The 16,965-nt window shown below is 35.5% G+C and overlaps 2 protein-coding genes across 2 annotated transcripts; one reads left to right on the top strand and one right to left on the bottom strand.

The window, feature by feature from the left end:
* Positions 1 to 185: 185 nt before the first annotated feature.
* Positions 186 to 629, top strand: LOC108336996 (uncharacterized). Its single transcript, XM_017573434.2, has one exon. The coding sequence runs from the start codon at positions 198 to 200 to the stop codon at positions 528 to 530; it is 333 nt and encodes a 110-aa protein (XP_017428923.1). The 5' UTR covers positions 186 to 197; the 3' UTR covers positions 531 to 629.
* Positions 630 to 2,133: 1,504 nt separating this feature from the next.
* LOC108338085 (F-box/LRR-repeat protein 15) lies at positions 2,134 to 12,364 on the bottom strand. Its single transcript, XM_017574779.2, has 17 exons — positions 11,693 to 12,364; positions 11,211 to 11,460; positions 10,921 to 11,053; positions 10,079 to 10,175; positions 9,802 to 9,999; positions 9,447 to 9,717; positions 9,246 to 9,344; positions 9,060 to 9,148; positions 8,800 to 8,899; positions 8,545 to 8,715; positions 8,055 to 8,207; positions 7,602 to 7,762; positions 7,332 to 7,530; positions 3,418 to 3,875; positions 3,075 to 3,138; positions 2,581 to 2,667; positions 2,134 to 2,459 (listed from the first exon to the last, which is right to left on the bottom strand). Exons 1-17 carry the CDS (start codon positions 11,998 to 12,000, stop codon positions 2,379 to 2,381), a joined length of 2,919 nt encoding a protein of 972 aa, XP_017430268.1. The 5' UTR covers positions 12,001 to 12,364; the 3' UTR covers positions 2,134 to 2,378.
* Between the last annotated feature and the right edge of the window lie 4,601 nt (positions 12,365 to 16,965).

The following is a 16,965-nucleotide window of genomic DNA, read 5'->3' as shown; positions in this document are numbered from 1 at the left end:
GTAAATTTAAAAACTAGAGACGCAACAGGACATATTTTGGTTCGGCTAATCGAATGAAAAAGGAATAGTTGAGCGCATCCAATGCCATTTAATGTTTACTTTGAAAAGCAGGATTCCCTTCACCACATTCACATTTTAGCATAAGAAAGGTAAGCCCCGAGAGAACCAAGGTGATATATTCATCATCTACCTTCGGAATGGAAGATGGAGAAAGCAGGAGAAGGAGCAGACTTTCGTCTTATGAGAGAGTGGCAGCCATAAGCTTGGTGGTTCTAGCAGTGGCTTCTCCTCTCTATATAGACCACAGAGCAGAGAGTGAATTAGATGATGAGCAATCCATAAACTTTGCGTTTTTGTTGCCCTTGCTGCTCTTTGTATTGATTTTAGCCACAGCTTTATCGGCTTTTCTTGATCGCAACTTCACCAGGTTTGATCGCCACTGGATTCATAGAGTTGGTGGTTCTTCTGGAGGTATTGTCTTAATTCTTGTAGTCCTATTTCTAGTGTTGAAGTGTAAAGCGTCTGTGTAACAAGATACCATGAACCAACTATGTAGTTAGATATGCAGCAACGTCTTTGTGTCGTGTTTATGAAAAAATATACGAAACCGCTTAATATTTGGCGAGTAATCATCCTGTGTTTACTATTTAGTACATTCACGAATGGAGATATATTCCATGAATGAACCTCAATACACTAAAAAGAATGTACAGGAGGAGCCAAAGCATATTTGTGTTCAATAACTAAGATTATAACTACTCAAATTTTTCATTAACGGCTTGTTCTTAAAAGATAATGATACACTTTTCTTTTTCTTAACGGGCCGAGTCTCCAACAACACCTAGTTGACCCATCATCCTCTTCATTTTTGGACAAGTGACGCTCGAGTGAAAAGGAAGAAATAATGGAGATATCCATGAATGAACCTCAAAACACCAAAACTAAAGTATAAATTAATCTTACTAGTGTTGACATATCCACCTACGTGCATGATATCTGCAAAAGGTTTGCAAGGTTGAATTGCAAAAAGTCCATATCATAAATTTCGTACACACAAATTATATGAAGCAATTGGCTTGAATGTCCTGACAATTTCTTTTTCAATAAGGAAAATATTCTCCTTAGGTAGTAATCTATCCAATTTCAGTAAAATTATAACGACAAACTAAAAATTAAATGCAACCATAACTAAAGTATGAAATAGCTACATCCTACCACCCACATACTACTACCTAGTGTTGGTCAATCATGAGCATAGCTGCACTTATCATTAGCTCCACAAAAATAACTATGTTTTGTTATTTTAACCGCACCACTCCAAAAAGGCAACACTACCGCTAAAGAATACACAAACCAGCAGCCAGTTGATCCACCTTCAACGCATGTTCTCATTAATTATTTCATAGAGGAGAATTGATAAAATACATAGCGAACACACAATAAGCATCCCAAACAATCGAGAATTACATCAAGAAAATGCATACCTGCTATTTCTGAACCATAGACGGGGCGAAAGGAGAACTTAGAGTATTGTCAGAAGTACCATCATAAATTATGTAATCTGAAGGGAATTTGATTACACGGTGAGGGAGGGCTTCGTATTGTCAGATATCACTGCCAGTTTCTCAAGCCACCTTTACTTTCACATGGATAGAATTTGAAGATAAAAAGAATGATCCTCGCGTTGGGGTTTAGGCCTCGGTGGTTATGGAGCTCAATTGCCCTTTCAGATAAGCACTTGTTTGTGACATCCGTTAATAATCTATACAGATGATTATCCATATTTACACTGACTTTAAATTTGATAGAATACCCAACACAACAAATATCCGTTCATTAGGGGAATGGGGAGGGATTACACCATTTGTCTAAGACCAAGTCCAGAAGAAAAATGCATATCTCGCATTTACACTAACTTTAAACTTAAGAGAATACACGGCACAATCAATATCCTTTTATTTGGGGAAAGGGGAGGGGTTACATCAGTTGTCTAAGGCAAGGTCCAGAAAAAAAACATGCGTATTTCCAAATACAAATGTCAGTAAATGAAAGAACAATTTACAGCATAATCGATGAAATACTATGGCAAAGGATCAGATCACCTATTTACAACCAAGAAAAAAGGTTAGACTATTTTAGAGTAAAATATGTATCAACAAAATTGAAATGTAAAATTTACAAGAGCTCATGTATAGGAACGACAGCTTATTACAACAATCCGAAAAATATAACCTGATTTCTATATATGACAAACATACAGAAACAATAATAAGTTGACCATTTACAACACATTGAGGAAATAACCAGATTTATTATTACCAAGTGTGTCTTCACTTCAAGTGAAAACCACTAGTAAAATAGAAGATCCTCGGTTATGTTTATGAAGCTGACAAGCTGCTGAATATACGCTTCAAACTAGGACATGCTGCACGCAATCTTCCCATGCTCATTGAGCTAATCTGTAAAGCACAATAAATATAACAATGAATAAAAGTGAAACATATTCCATCATGTATGAAATGGGTAATAGGATAAAACTAATTAAGGATTAGTGCACACGCTACTGCTGATCGCTATCACCTTTGGACAGAAGCGAACATCAAGAGTCTCCAGCATAGTGCATTTGGATATAGCAGTCTCTACTGCTTCTTCGTCAATGTTGCAAGACTAAAACATCGAAGCACCACTCCATCAAAAAAAGTTAGTACATTTAATAAAGCAAGCAACTTATGGTTTACAGTAATGAATCAATAGATGTGTTGCTAGAATTAATATAAATTTAAGATGAATTTTCATTTGTCATGTCACTCCGCCCAAACACTTCCATTCGTGCCTAATTTCAAGTGGACTAGGGCCAACCCTGCATGCAAACATTTTGAAAATGCTTGCAGTCTAAAAACAGATCCCACACAACGGAAAATATTCACATGATAGTTTGTGACAGCTGTAATGCATAAAACCTAAGATACATTACCTAAACATACTCAAGCACGGCTGGAATAAAATTTCCCAGCAAGAACTAAATATATAATGAGTGCAACAGTCTATTTCAATTGGAAGAGAAAAACAATTACCTGGAGGAATAGACTGGTCAATCTTGTACAATCTAGCTTCAAAACTTCCAAAGAGTAACAATTGCTGAATAGAAAAGTTTAAACATTAATAACTGTTAGGAGAGATATAATATATCTACAGATACGAAAGAAAAGCATGACCGCTTATTGAAACATAATTATATTACAGTTTCACAGAGGTCTATCTATATACAGTCTACAAGAGATCCTGGGTCCACGGCAATCCCATATACACAAGAGAGTATTTTTCAAGAGAAGGAAATACTCATATATATCTACTCACTCACACACATTCGATAATGAGAAGGATAGAAATCAACCCATTTATTAAAGCCAACCATACCTTAGATTAAGCCAGCTTAGGTTGAGACATGCAACATCAACCTCTTTCAAATTCGTTGATAGAGAAAGGTTTAAAAACAACAAACAGGAACAATGTGCCGTTAATGGAATGAAAACTTTCCGAATGTTCAGACATCCCACGCAGTTTAAGTTCTGCAGTAGTCGAGTGGGTTGCTCACTTAGCTCATGGACATTTTCATAAGAACTTGTAATAGATAGCACATTTACACCAGCAATATGCCCACGACTACATCCCCAATTTAAGTCGTGCATATTGGCACAGCCAGTCAAGTTGACATGTGTAAGGTGTGTGCAGCAAGAAAGAAGCTCCTCTATAGCAGACTGACACAGTGTAGCATAAGACAAGTCTAACTCCTGAAGTGCTGGTAAAGCTCCCCTCTTGTAGAGGGGTTCAAGTGATGAGTCAGTGAGATATTTGCATGCCTGCAACTTTAATACCTTCAAGAAATAAGGAATCATACAATCAGAAAATGGCAAAGAGAATAAATACACAAAGGTAACTTAACAATTTTATTGCCAACTAAATACAGTCAGTGAAGATATTGTATTTACAATAACATTAAATTTGATTCAACAACATAATTATTTTATGCAATTTCTATTATTTAATTAGCAGGTTGCAACAAAACAAAATAAAACAAATTAGGCTTAATTATTCCTCTAGTCTCATACTTGCATCATCAGCAAACTTGTAGTATCCAAGGAAAACACATTTCATTGCCCTTGCATAAAGTTTAGCTATACCTGGAGAAACATCATGAATAAAACTAGTACGACCAAAAACACAGGAGGTACATGGAGTAATGGTTCATTTAGAAAAATGATTGAATGAGGAATCTTATTTTCAAGAGACGATGAAGTAGACAATGAGAACTGCATCACCCAAATGGGGCACTGGGAGAGTTGCATTAAGTAACAAGGCTCGTGCAATGTTAACTAAATGTCCATTTTTCCTTTCTCATATTTCTATTCTGCTGCTGTATATGAAGACACGGGGGGTTTGATGCAAGATCCCTTCTGAGGATAAAAAAAGAGTACAAAATAAAATACTCATTATCATTGTCACTCCAAGAAAATTAATTTATTTTTCCAAATTGATTCTTGATCTCATTGAAAAAGGACATGAAAATAGACAAGTTTAGATACGTACTACACCAGCAATATTGAAGGGACAATTAGGAATAAAGAGGACGTACTTCAAATGTAATTAGGTAAAAAGGAGACTTCCAACTCCTTGGGAAACAACCTTGGATCCATTTGCTCAAGGAATAAGACGGGGAAGATACAAAGGTGAACAGAGAACCATTGCCAGAAATGTGACTAGAAAAAACTAAGCCAATTATCCATGGACCTTGACAACCCATAGATTGACAAATACATGGTGAAACACCAAGGGCTGAAGATGGTTGGACTTAGCTGTCGGACTTCAAGAGAAGATATTTCTGATATTCATTTTCAGAAAACTGCTGCTTAGATTTCTTTAACTTGGAAACATTTGTTGCCATCCTAGGAAAGTCGTGTGAGGAGCAACGGCTTTTCCAAGTATGACCCTTTCTCTTACATACGGGAGCTAAGGACAACCATATCTACCACCATGTCCTCCTCAATTTCCACAACCTCCCCCCCTTCCACAAAGTGGACACCATTGCCAAAGATTTAACAGATTCAAGATTCATCCACCCTTTTTTATAAGTAGAAACATTAAGAATCCTTGATACTAAATTTTCCATGAAAGGAACACCTTCAATGGTAAAAATGTGATCATGAACATGATAACATTTTGAATTCAAACCATCAAAAGCACCATGTAAAACTACTCTCTTAGCTTCTTGAAACATCTTTAGCTCTACAATGACTGATTAGTCTTGAGAAACAGACGTTAATATGATTAATCTTTTTGAATGAGGCCAGTTTTTGAACAAAATCATATAAACAGAATGTCATTAGACAAAATATTGAGCCTTCATTCCAAAATAAACACGTTTGGATGGGTAAGAAAGTCTTTAATATTTGTTTCCACAATACAACACATAATTGAAAGTAATGTTCCTTCCATTGAGCTTGTTCCTAATTCATAATTCGTTAAATTCTATTTTAAAATGGTCATGTTAAGCCTGACCAAAGGAATCATAATTTTACGAAGGAAAAACTATGACAAATGACTTTTGCCATTTAGTTTCCCTACAATAATGGTGGGGCTTCCAAAAATGAAGACTGGGCCAGTTGAGGTAATTTTGTAACACAAAAAACAGAAAGGATATTCTTCAAGTCACAAATCCCAAACAGGTACCCTAAGAAAGGAAAAAATGCAAGGAGGCTTGAAATAGGACCAGAGAAGACCAGAGATAAGCAATGGGACTGCTTGTGGCAGCATGTCGAAGCTCTGATGACAACGCAACACCTGCAGTGATGCACACGCCACAAAGAGTCTATGCAAAGGTGGCACATGAATAGGTTTGTCAGGGTGCTGACTAGCAAGAACTGATGTTTGCCAGAAAAAAGTCATTGGAGGACAATGACAATAGTATCAAACTTGCTTTAGTACCAACTTGAATATTTGAATAAAAGAAAAGGCTTGAGCTTATATTCACTTGGCAACTGTAGATTATACATTTCAACAAAATGATGTACAAAAGAAGGATAAAACTGCAGGATCCGACTAGGATAACTTGGTCATACATAGGCTTTTCATAATACATAAAAATAACTTACATAATACTTTGAAGACTTTTCCTGAAACCAGACACAAGTGAACTTTTCTAACAATATAAAATGAGGATACACTAATTTCAAATGGACCAAATCTGACTCATTCACAAAAGATAGATTAAGGGAAAAGGATTGCACTTGATTTAAGAGGAGCATCCTCTTATATTCCAATCCAATGTTGGACATCTTAACAAGAATAAAAACTTAATGATCATACAGTAATCTGGTTTCTAAAATATACCCAGCACCCAAAATATCAACTATTTTATACTTGCAACTTGCAAGTAAACCAGAATAATATCACACTTTTGTTTTATTATTAATAAATGAAATTACATTTTAGTATAAAGACAATGAACTGAATTCATTATTACTATTAGAAGGTAAACTTTAAGCTTAACTCAACTTGACAAAAATATTTGGTTTGTAAGATGAGATTAGCATTTACTTAGGTCATCTCTGTTGCAAGAGTCATTATAAGAGGTTCTAACTTACTTTTCGTGGGTCTTATTGTGTCTCATCACTTTTAAGACCCCTTGTAACTTTTATTCTAATGGAAGAGTCCTGTAAAACCAACACTTTAACTAATATTTTATGTTGTGGTTAATATTTCCAACACAAATATATTGTTTTATTCTTATAATAACTCAGGATCTTAAATTATATGTCAACAAGGAGGTCTTGTAATACCCAAGTCTTAAACTTATGAGCCTGAATATAACCCTTGCAATGGAGATGCCTTTATATACTATAATTTGACCACGTGTTGATGTGACATGTCTAACATCAATGCCAAGGACTACACTCCTCAAGCATAAGAATAAATATTTATAGGTGGTCCAATATTGAATAGCATGATAGGCCCAACAAAACTTGCCAAAATAGGTTTCAGTACCATATTAAAAAGGGGAATTTTAAGTCCAACTTAAAGTCACAAAATTGTCTTGTAAATAAAAATAGATTCACATTTAAGGAAGAGGACAATGAGCCCAACTAATTATTTCATAAACATTCAAGGACAAAGGACACATGCGCACACTCTGCACTGCATTTTCATTAGATGTTTATAAATTGGCTATCCTTTCCCTCAGCATGTGCATTGTGGTGCCACTCTACTCTCACTACACTTCTAACAAATCAAATACAGCTAAAATTACAAGCACGAAAATAAATAGCAACTCTAACCTTTAGCTGTGTACAAGACTCAAAAACAGGCTGCAAATTGACCAAAAAGGTATACGACAAATCAAGTAGGGTCAAATTTGGGAGCCGCTGCAAAGAACACAGTCCATCCAAACCAATTGATGAGCATGACATCAATATTAATGATTCAATCATTGGGCAAGAGGCAGTTGTTGCAGACAAGCATTCATTAGTGAGTTGGCTGTGTCAAAAACATAAACATCAGTCCACATACAAGCAGAATGCCAAAGCAAATAACAAGTGAAACCTCACCTGCAAAATGAAGCATCCAAAGATGTCAAGAGAGGACAATTAACTGATGCTTCAGACAGTACACCACATCCTTTCAACTCAAGTGAGACCATAGCCGTGGCTTCTATGCTGAGTATATTTAATTTTGGACATATTCCTAAATTGAGAGATCGAAGACCAACCTAAGCAGATAAAGTAATGAATTTAGCAACTATATCACACATACCACAAACATTACTATGTGCATCTAGTCCCAAGCCTTAAACCAAAAGCATCCCCTTTGACTGGAATGTGCACAAACTTGACTTGTTCTTAAAGCATGAAACAGCAAAATCCACATGCAAATTTAATGTTAAAGTTCATATTCAATTATAGATTTAACATATATAGTTAAATGATCAAATTAAAAAAGCATAATTAAAAAAATTCAACTCCCAAAATCTATGAAGTAACTAAGAAATCAATACAACTTACAGGACAAAAGGATGCTCTTTCTAAATGATCACAACCATCCAAAATGACTTTCTCAAGGTTGGGGCATGTGAGCTCCAGAGTAGTGATTGCCCGACAATCAGCAAGGGAAAGACTGACCAAAGAGGTGCTGAAGAACCGAACCGAAGTCAAGCTCTAAATCCAGTAAAACACCAAAGTTCAGTAAAAAAGGAAAAAGAAAATCAAACATTTCACCAATAAAATCAGCTATAAGCAAAAGAAGGAATTCAAAGGAAACTAATCTCTCACAAGTGCAACCAGCAGAAAAGTTGAAAGGCATAATTTGACATGAAATTATAAATGATATGAAACACCTAGATATGTAGCCTCTTAAACACAAGTAGGATATGATAAATAGCACCAACATGTAGCACAAAACCCCTGTAATTTTCAGTATAGACTACTAGCATAGATCATGGATAAACAAACTGATCCAGTATATGCCACAAAAAGGGGACATATATCAAAGTACCTCACAATTAGCTAGAACTAGTGATTTCAGCATAGGGCATCCTCCAACATCGTTAAAAACATCACATATAGAGTTTGTCAAAGATTCACACTCTGAGAGGTCCACTTCTTGTAAAGATTGACATTGTAGAGCTAAGGTGGTTAAACTTTCTTGCTTTTGCAATGGTAGTTTCTGCATCACCACAAAGTCCATCCTTTACAGAACTATGAATAAATGGCATGAAGAAAAGACTGCAGACTTAATTACAATACATACTTGAAGTGAATTTGAAGTGATATTGATACGATGAAGTGCAGGACAGTTTGATACCAGAATATTAGAAAGCATCATAGTCCTCAAGTTTAAATCGGCAAACCTGCCAATTAAATAATTCAAGAAAATAAATTAAAAAATACCATACCCAAAATAGGAAATGGTTGTGGAGTCAAACAACAATTACACAAGCAACTGAGAAAGGCAAAGACCAACAATATAATTACAATACTTTTCCAGGGTGAAAAGTAAAAGAAACATACTTGCGACAGTGTACCAATCTAATAGTCTGCAAACGGGGAAGATCCAATGACACTGATGTCAGCAGGCTACAATTATCAAGCTCCAAAACCTGCAGTGGCAGAGTGGCACCATTTATTCTTCATAAAAGTCTATACTCAGTAATTCAGACACATTACTAATTTCTTCTACCTATACAAATATCATACCTCCAACATATCACTATGAGCAATTGCAGCCATCGAGGCAGAAGTGATCCCCTCACAACTATGAAGCTTTAGAACTGTCAACATCGGCAGTCTAACAGACTTCAAAGAAAAAAACAAACAAGTGAGCAACCATGTCAAACAAAGTCATATACTTCTATTTGATCTATACATGAAAAAGTTATTATAGACTCTATAGCACACCTCCAGAGAAATGTTTGGGCAGTATGATGCATCAAGAAAACTAAGGCTAGCACAACTCAATGCTATTTCACGCAGAGTTTCATCACTGACACAAGAACAATTTGACATGTCCAGTGAAACAAGTTGAGGGCATGAAGTTGCAGCAGCTCGTATTGCAGCATCAGGAAGTTTGTGGCAAGAGCCTATATCAAGCTCATGCAAAAGTGGACAATTGAGTACAACCTGTGCCATGTTACTGCGCTTCAATGACATAGTTTCCAGTTGTGGGCACCTGAAAAAAGAATAAATAATAAATAATCAATATACAGTAGCAAGGCGACCCGTAAATGTCAGTTAAACCAAAGACCATATTTACCTGACTGCTATTCGCATCACACGGCATTTTGTTAATTGAAGATGACACAATCTGTCATGATTTATAGTTATCTCTTGAATGCCATTGCCAAGTGTAGAATCATTTATATTCAACTTTTTTAACATAGAACAATCAGCTAAAGCATGGAAAAAAGTATCAGCTATTTGTCCTCTTCCTAATGTTAGAACCTCAAGATTCCTGAAAATGAAGAAACAAATCAGAACTGGCGTCCAGCACATAACTTGATTGACTGCAATACCGCATTTGGAATACCTACCTTAATGAAGAGATGGCCCTCATGACAAGCAAGTAAATAGCAGAACCAGATATGCTCACTGCTGTGGCATTGGGATAACGCCTACACATGTCCTCAACTGTAAATTCATATTGAGTTTTAATAAGCACATTTGGCAAAGTTTAAATGAAGTAAGACTTCCACTTATAGTCATCAAGTATGTGCTATATCATTGCAATAGTTCCCTAACAACATGAGGCAGAAGGATGTCACTAAGAAGTTAAAGTGACACAATTTTTCTCCCAGTGTGAGTTTTCCATACCAATTTTCTTTTATTTGTAATTTTCCCAGATCTTTGATATTTGCATCAGAAAACCTTGCTGTTTCATATTTAAAGTCAACCTGAGTTTATCTCGTTCACTGTTCTTGTTTTTTCATTTTCGTCAACTTAGTTATGTTGGTCAACTTACTACTTCGTTATGACTAAGGAAAGTCGCTTAATTTAGTTTTAATTATTTAATTTTTCCACACTCACTCTCTATTGAAGCGTTAGGGCTTGTTCTTTTTCACAGTTACCCCCACATGCTCTGTTTCTCAACTTTCAATTGTCAGACTAACTAATGAATACGGCTTTAATTTCGGATTTCTATTTTAGTTTTACCATTTACTCGTATATGACAAAAATATTTATGTTGGATCTACAATCTGGGTAAAGCATCCATCCTCTTATAGCATTTATTCAGGGGTATGGGACCAGTTATTTCGCACAACTCTCAGGGATTGATAGATATGCTTTCACTAGTAGAAGACTCACCTACAGGGCACAACATAAAACTAATAAAGAAAAGAGAAAACAGCTTACTACAACATATATGCAGACTCACATTGTTCGACAGAAATGTTACGATCTTCAAAATTCAAGCTTTTCCAGAAATCTTCATGAGCACTTGCACTTCGCCACTGTTTACAAACCCTGGCAGCTTTGCAAAGATTGGGATGATCCAAAAACGAGAAAACCTAAATTTCACATATAGCAAAAGAGGACGGAAGAATTAAGAGAAAAAACATACCAGGAAAAGTAAATTTAAAAAAAAAAACTTACACAGCACCACAATAAGTAATACGCACTTAAAAGCGAAATAAATAGCAAAAATAGATTTTCCACGAGAATTACCATATGCAACAAGTCATCGGTGAGATCCATTCTGACCTCTACATCTTCCACTTTCAAGATATCACTATTATCTCCTTCACCGTCTTCCACAATGCTGGAATCAAAACCACTCTCCTCACCACCGCCCATCAATGCAAATGTATCACAAAAAGTCTCACCGTTGGTTCGAAGAGAATCGTTAATGAAGTCATAGTCTCCATATTCATTAGATGCACTGCATTTCCCTGCATTCGTCGAAAAGTACCGCTCCCTGCAAAAATGAAAAAAAAAAGAAAGAAAAGAAGACAAGCACCGCAATCAATCGCCACAGAAAGACTGCGAGAACGACAACGAAAGATAAACATTCAAGAACAGTTTCCAGTTTCAAAACGAAAGCTCGAAAAACGCAACACAACGAAAGTGGACTGACACGTCATCATCGTCAGAACAACACCAATGCACACACTAAAAAGACATTCACACGCTCGGTTCGGGAAACTCACTCGAAATCGGCGTAGAACTTAGCGCGTTTGTGGCTCAAATCGCGGCTCTCGACGCTGCCTGCGACGGTGCTGTCCGAGCACGCGGCGGCGCTGCACTCGCCGGTCCACGAGACCAATGCCTCGGCGCGCGGCTGCACCGGCGTCATCGCGAATCGGTCATCGTCGCGGTTGTCGTCAGCGTGGTGGTCAGCGACAGCAGCAGCTCCAACGCCGGGAACGACGTCGTTTTCGGAAATGTCCTCTTCCTTCATGAGGTTTAGGGTATCTTGTTCCTCTTCAGTGAAGCATAGACAGCACCAAAGCTTCATGCACTTGAACTTGGCGATGGCTGGGTGTGGATCCTACGCATTTGGAGAGGAAATTTGGGGAAACCCTAAGCGGCTGGCGCGGAAACGATTTGGGGCAGTGAGAAAAATTGAGGGAAGGAGAGAGAACAGGAAGAGTGGAAGTGAGGAGAGAGAAAGACGATAAAATGGATCTGATCGGATCTTGGGAGCTGCTGCTGCTTTTTTTCTCGGGATGTTCTTCCTCTGCCTCTGCTCTGGGGTTGCTCTATATCTCAGCAAGTGAGAAATTCGTACTTTTTGTGCCAAAAAACTGAAGGAGAGAGACTGAGTGAGAGAGAAAAGCCCCTCAAACGACGCCGTTTCGTACTTTTAGGGGGCGTTTTGTTTCTTCTGCCGAATGGTGAGACTATCAATCCTCGTTTCATACTGTTTTTCTAACACTGCAATACATTCAAAATTATGTTGAGAAAATAGAGTGTAAGAAAGAATATTATATTACATTATTTATTTTTAAATTTTTTACCATTGGTTTTGCTAAAATTAATTCTTTGAAAATACATAATAGGTCAAATTAATTACAAATTTCGTTTTTATAATTTTTTTATCAACTTGGAAACACTTGTCTGTGGTTCTTACACGTGTCGTTTTTAATGTCTTTGCTCATTTATTTTGTTTTGTCTTTTGTTTTAATAAACACGTTTGTTTTTACTTTATTTCTGTTACCTTATTTTTTTTTCACTTAAATAAATTTAGCAAAACACCAAAACATTCTGCAACAAAATATATTGATACAAGGATAATGAGACATGTATAACGGAAGAAGATCAAACCAGGTTAAACCAGGTTGAAAGGGACAAATAGTGGAATCGAAAATAGTTTGGGATATAGCTTCCTAAATTTTTTTTTATTGTTTTAAAAAATACTTTCAAATTAAACATTCTTTTCTAACTAAATTTTATGGATATTCTATATCAATTTTTTTAAAAGAAATATTTTTAAGTTTTCCTCCTGTTATTACAATGTAGTTAATGATCATTAATTACTTTTATAACATGAAAGATAAAGTTAATTAGTTCGTTTAACTCTTCATATAACTTCTCATTAAAAAAGTTATAACTCTTAACTTCTCGTCATAATTATATTTCAGTAATAATGTTGTAATTTTTTTTGTCTTTCTCCTAATCTTTAGCAACCAATATTGTAATTTTTTAACTTTTTCTTTATTATTTTATTGTATTTTTATGTTATTATTTCAATATATATATAAATATATATATATATATATATATATATATATATATATATATATATATATATATATATAAATGTCACCAACTTGTATAAAACACTTTTAATTTTAACTTATAGTAAACAATTAGAGCACTTAATAGTTCATTAATATGAAAAAAAATGCGTTTACTTATGATATTTTTTATTTTGTGTTCTCGTATATCCAATATAATTAGGAATGACGTAAATTTATGTCACACTTACATTACATATCTATTAACTTAAATTTATGTTAGGAAAAATATTTTTTTAACAATTTTTTTTGACAATTTTTTAACAACAACTCATATGGTAGATTGTGATTGGTCCATTTCAAATATACGGACCAATAACATACTGACACATAGTCTGTTGTCAAAAAATTGTTAAAATATCATGGTCTTATGTTAGCTGTCTTCACTTTAATGACGATTTGGAAAAGTTAAAAAAAAACAAAATTCAAATATTTACATATCTTAATGTATACTAAGACGTAAATTTATGTTAAATAGTGCATAGTGCAATGTAAATCTTTATATTTTTTTAAATACAATTGGTTTTGGTATGAAACCAAAACCTATAAATCAAAAACTACCCATACCAAAATATATATTTGAAATATAACATTTCAAGAACATAATACACATTTCTAAACTCAAAATAAATATCAAACTCTTCTTTTGAATAAAAGAGTAGTCTGGCTTAAAAAAACATACTAAAAAAATAACTTGAGCTATATGTGTTAGAGGAGAAAGTTTGCCCATTGTTATTTTATTTGGATCATGTCTTCATTAGATATAGGTAATGAATTATCAAAATCCTAAAACAATGATACAACGTTATTATGTAGTAGTGCTAAAAGTATGATACAATTGATGTAAGAGCTATAAGGTGTTATTTATGTCTAGTTTTCCTTAATTGTTGCTTGAATGATATGTAGTTTGTTTGCTCCTTCCAGATGAAATGTTTGTGTTAGTGACAACTTTGATTAAATTGAAGACATATATTAGTCGTAATCATTATATATTAATTGGATGATATGAAAAATGTAATGTTTACCCTTATAGTATGTTGTTAATGGGCCTACAATTGATTGTCAATGGGCCAAAAAAATCAATTACTTGAATAATTACTATAACTTAAAAAAATATTACACTTAGTAAGACTAACCCTTCAATGTCTGGAATAAGGTAAATATGTCTTTGTGAGTAGATCATCCATGTTTTACTTTTAAATATGAAAAACAAAATTCAATAGTCTTATCCTAAATAGATGGCTACACTAAATGTGCTCGATCCTTTCATCGTAAACATCGCAACGGTTTTTATAGTAACCACTTGGCAAACAAATGTTGTAAACAATTTAGTAACGTTTTAGGAGAAGGGTACCTCTACCTTTACTTTTGTGTCAATTCCAAACACACCTTTAGTCTTAGAAGGACATATTGAAGTTTTTTTTATGCCCTTTACAATACAAATGAATCCTTTCATTAACTTATTTTATCTTGGCTTAAATGCTTACTTGGTCCCTTTGTTAAATGATTTTTTTTAGTTTAGTATCCGGTTTTAAAAGTGCATACATTGGGTACCAAAGTTTTCAAAATTGTATGAATGAAGTCTTATCCCTTAAGTTGGAAGGAACAACGTTAAATGTTATCCAACGTGGCAACATACATATCCCACCTTAGCTCCTTTGAGATGAATGTGTTAGGGCCCAACTTTCTCTCTCTCTCTGTCTTCTATATTAATGATTTCATAATTGTAGGATTTTTATTCCTCTTTTGCATTATTCTGGTATTTAAATCACATTTAATAAATTAAAATAAAAACTAAAATCACATAGCTTTCCTTTTGCCGTTAAAATAAAAAATATATATTCTTTATTAACACTAATATATAAAATTTCAAGTATGCATAATTTCATGCTAATCTTTTCTAAATCCTGATGAATATCCCCAATAAAAAGAAAATATAGACAAAATAGAGGACCAGATTCCGATGGCGCTGCCGGTCACGAACTTCGACATCGTCATCAACGCGCTTCCAGCGGGGACGATCAACGACCTCCACGAGATCCCAAACGCGAACTTAGGAACACCCACAATTCGCAAACCCATAGAGAAGAACAGAAGCCAAAACCCTCAACCTGTGAACCACCAAAACGCTGCCATCCACTTCCAAAGAAGAAACATAAATCATTATCCAAATCCATGCACCACCCAGTGGCCGCGGGGACGCTGATGAACAAAGACTGCCAGACCGCGAAACCCCAGGTCCGTTATTTCCCTCCACGACGATGCCATCAACAGGGTTTCTCGCACGACAGAGATTTCTGAGGTCGAAACCTCACGAAGGCGTCGCCGCTACAACAATCATCGCACTACGAGAAAGGTGTTCCTGCCTTACCTGCAAAACCCCAACCAAAACCGCGAAGGAGAAGAGGAAAGAAGTCATTGCCACGCGGTAAAACGAGAAAAGAGAAAGGAAGAAAGCTTCCTTGTTGTGGCGAGCTCCACAAAGGCAGCCCAAAGATGGTTTGTCGAAAGAGAAAGACCAAAAATTGGGAAAAAGGAGTGGGCTTTGAGAGAGAATTGCCAGAATTAGGGTTTTTCAATATGAATTTCAATTTGGGGAAATTAATCAGGGAGAAACTAATTAGAGTTTTAATTAGGATTTAAAAAAATAACATTTAATAAAAAGAAAACCTAACTGATGAGCCAAACTTTGATAGCCGTTACTGGGACTCGGGTTCAGCCCCCAAATCCCCGGCAACGGCGCCAAAAACTTGTTGTCCCATTATTTGTTGTTAGCCGTTGCTAGGACTCGGGTTCAATCACCCAAATCCCCGGCAACGGCGCCAAAAACTTGTTGAGGCCCAATTTAACTTGTTAGCCGTTGCTAGGACTCGGGTTCAGCCCCCAAATCCTTGGCAACGGCACTAAAAACTTGTTAGCTCAAAAAATACTCGTTGGGCTCGATTTCGGCAAGTGCACCGAATCGTTCAAGTAATAAATCGGTAAGACCGGGTATCGTTTTCCCAAGAGACTCGTAATACTAGAGAATTGTGCGATTAACAACTCATATAGACTCAATAACATAACATCAATATACAGAACAAGTGCAGAAATATAAATTCATACATAATTACAAGGTTGGACTTTGGTATTGAAGGCACTTGGAAATGGAAAAGACTAGAAATGGTATGAAATGACATTGTTAAGGCTAGTTTTCACCAATGCACTCTATTGTATAACCAATTTCGTCTCCTCTCTATCAATTTACTAAAGTCAATCCACTAAAACACTCTAGCCCTAATTCCTTAGGTGAAAGAGCCTAGGTTTTCCTTATCAAACCCCAATTCCTTGGCAATCTAACAAGCAAAACCCGCATTAAAGAGCTGGAATCTAAGACAACATGTGAATCATCTTCCATTCCTAGAATCAATGACCCACAAGGACTCCTATTTCAGTTCCGGATTTCATCTTACGTTCCCATAATCCATAAAACCCCAAAATCAAGTCATGAACGTTCCCATTACATGCAAGCTTTAAGATCGGAAACAAGAATACTAGCAATTGATAGAAAAGGCATATATATAATCAAATCATTCAACAATTACACAAGAATTCAAAGGCTACAACTAATCCCAACAAGATGGGTTTGGTTCTCCATTTCCATGGAGAACCCTAAAGCTTACAAGATGACCATGGAAGAAGAT

This window comes from Vigna angularis, chromosome 7 (assembly GCF_016808095.1).
Source record: "Vigna angularis cultivar LongXiaoDou No.4 chromosome 7, ASM1680809v1, whole genome shotgun sequence".
NCBI lineage: Eukaryota > Viridiplantae > Streptophyta > Magnoliopsida > Fabales > Fabaceae > Vigna > Vigna angularis.
This window is presented reverse-complemented; position numbering and strand designations above follow the sequence as displayed.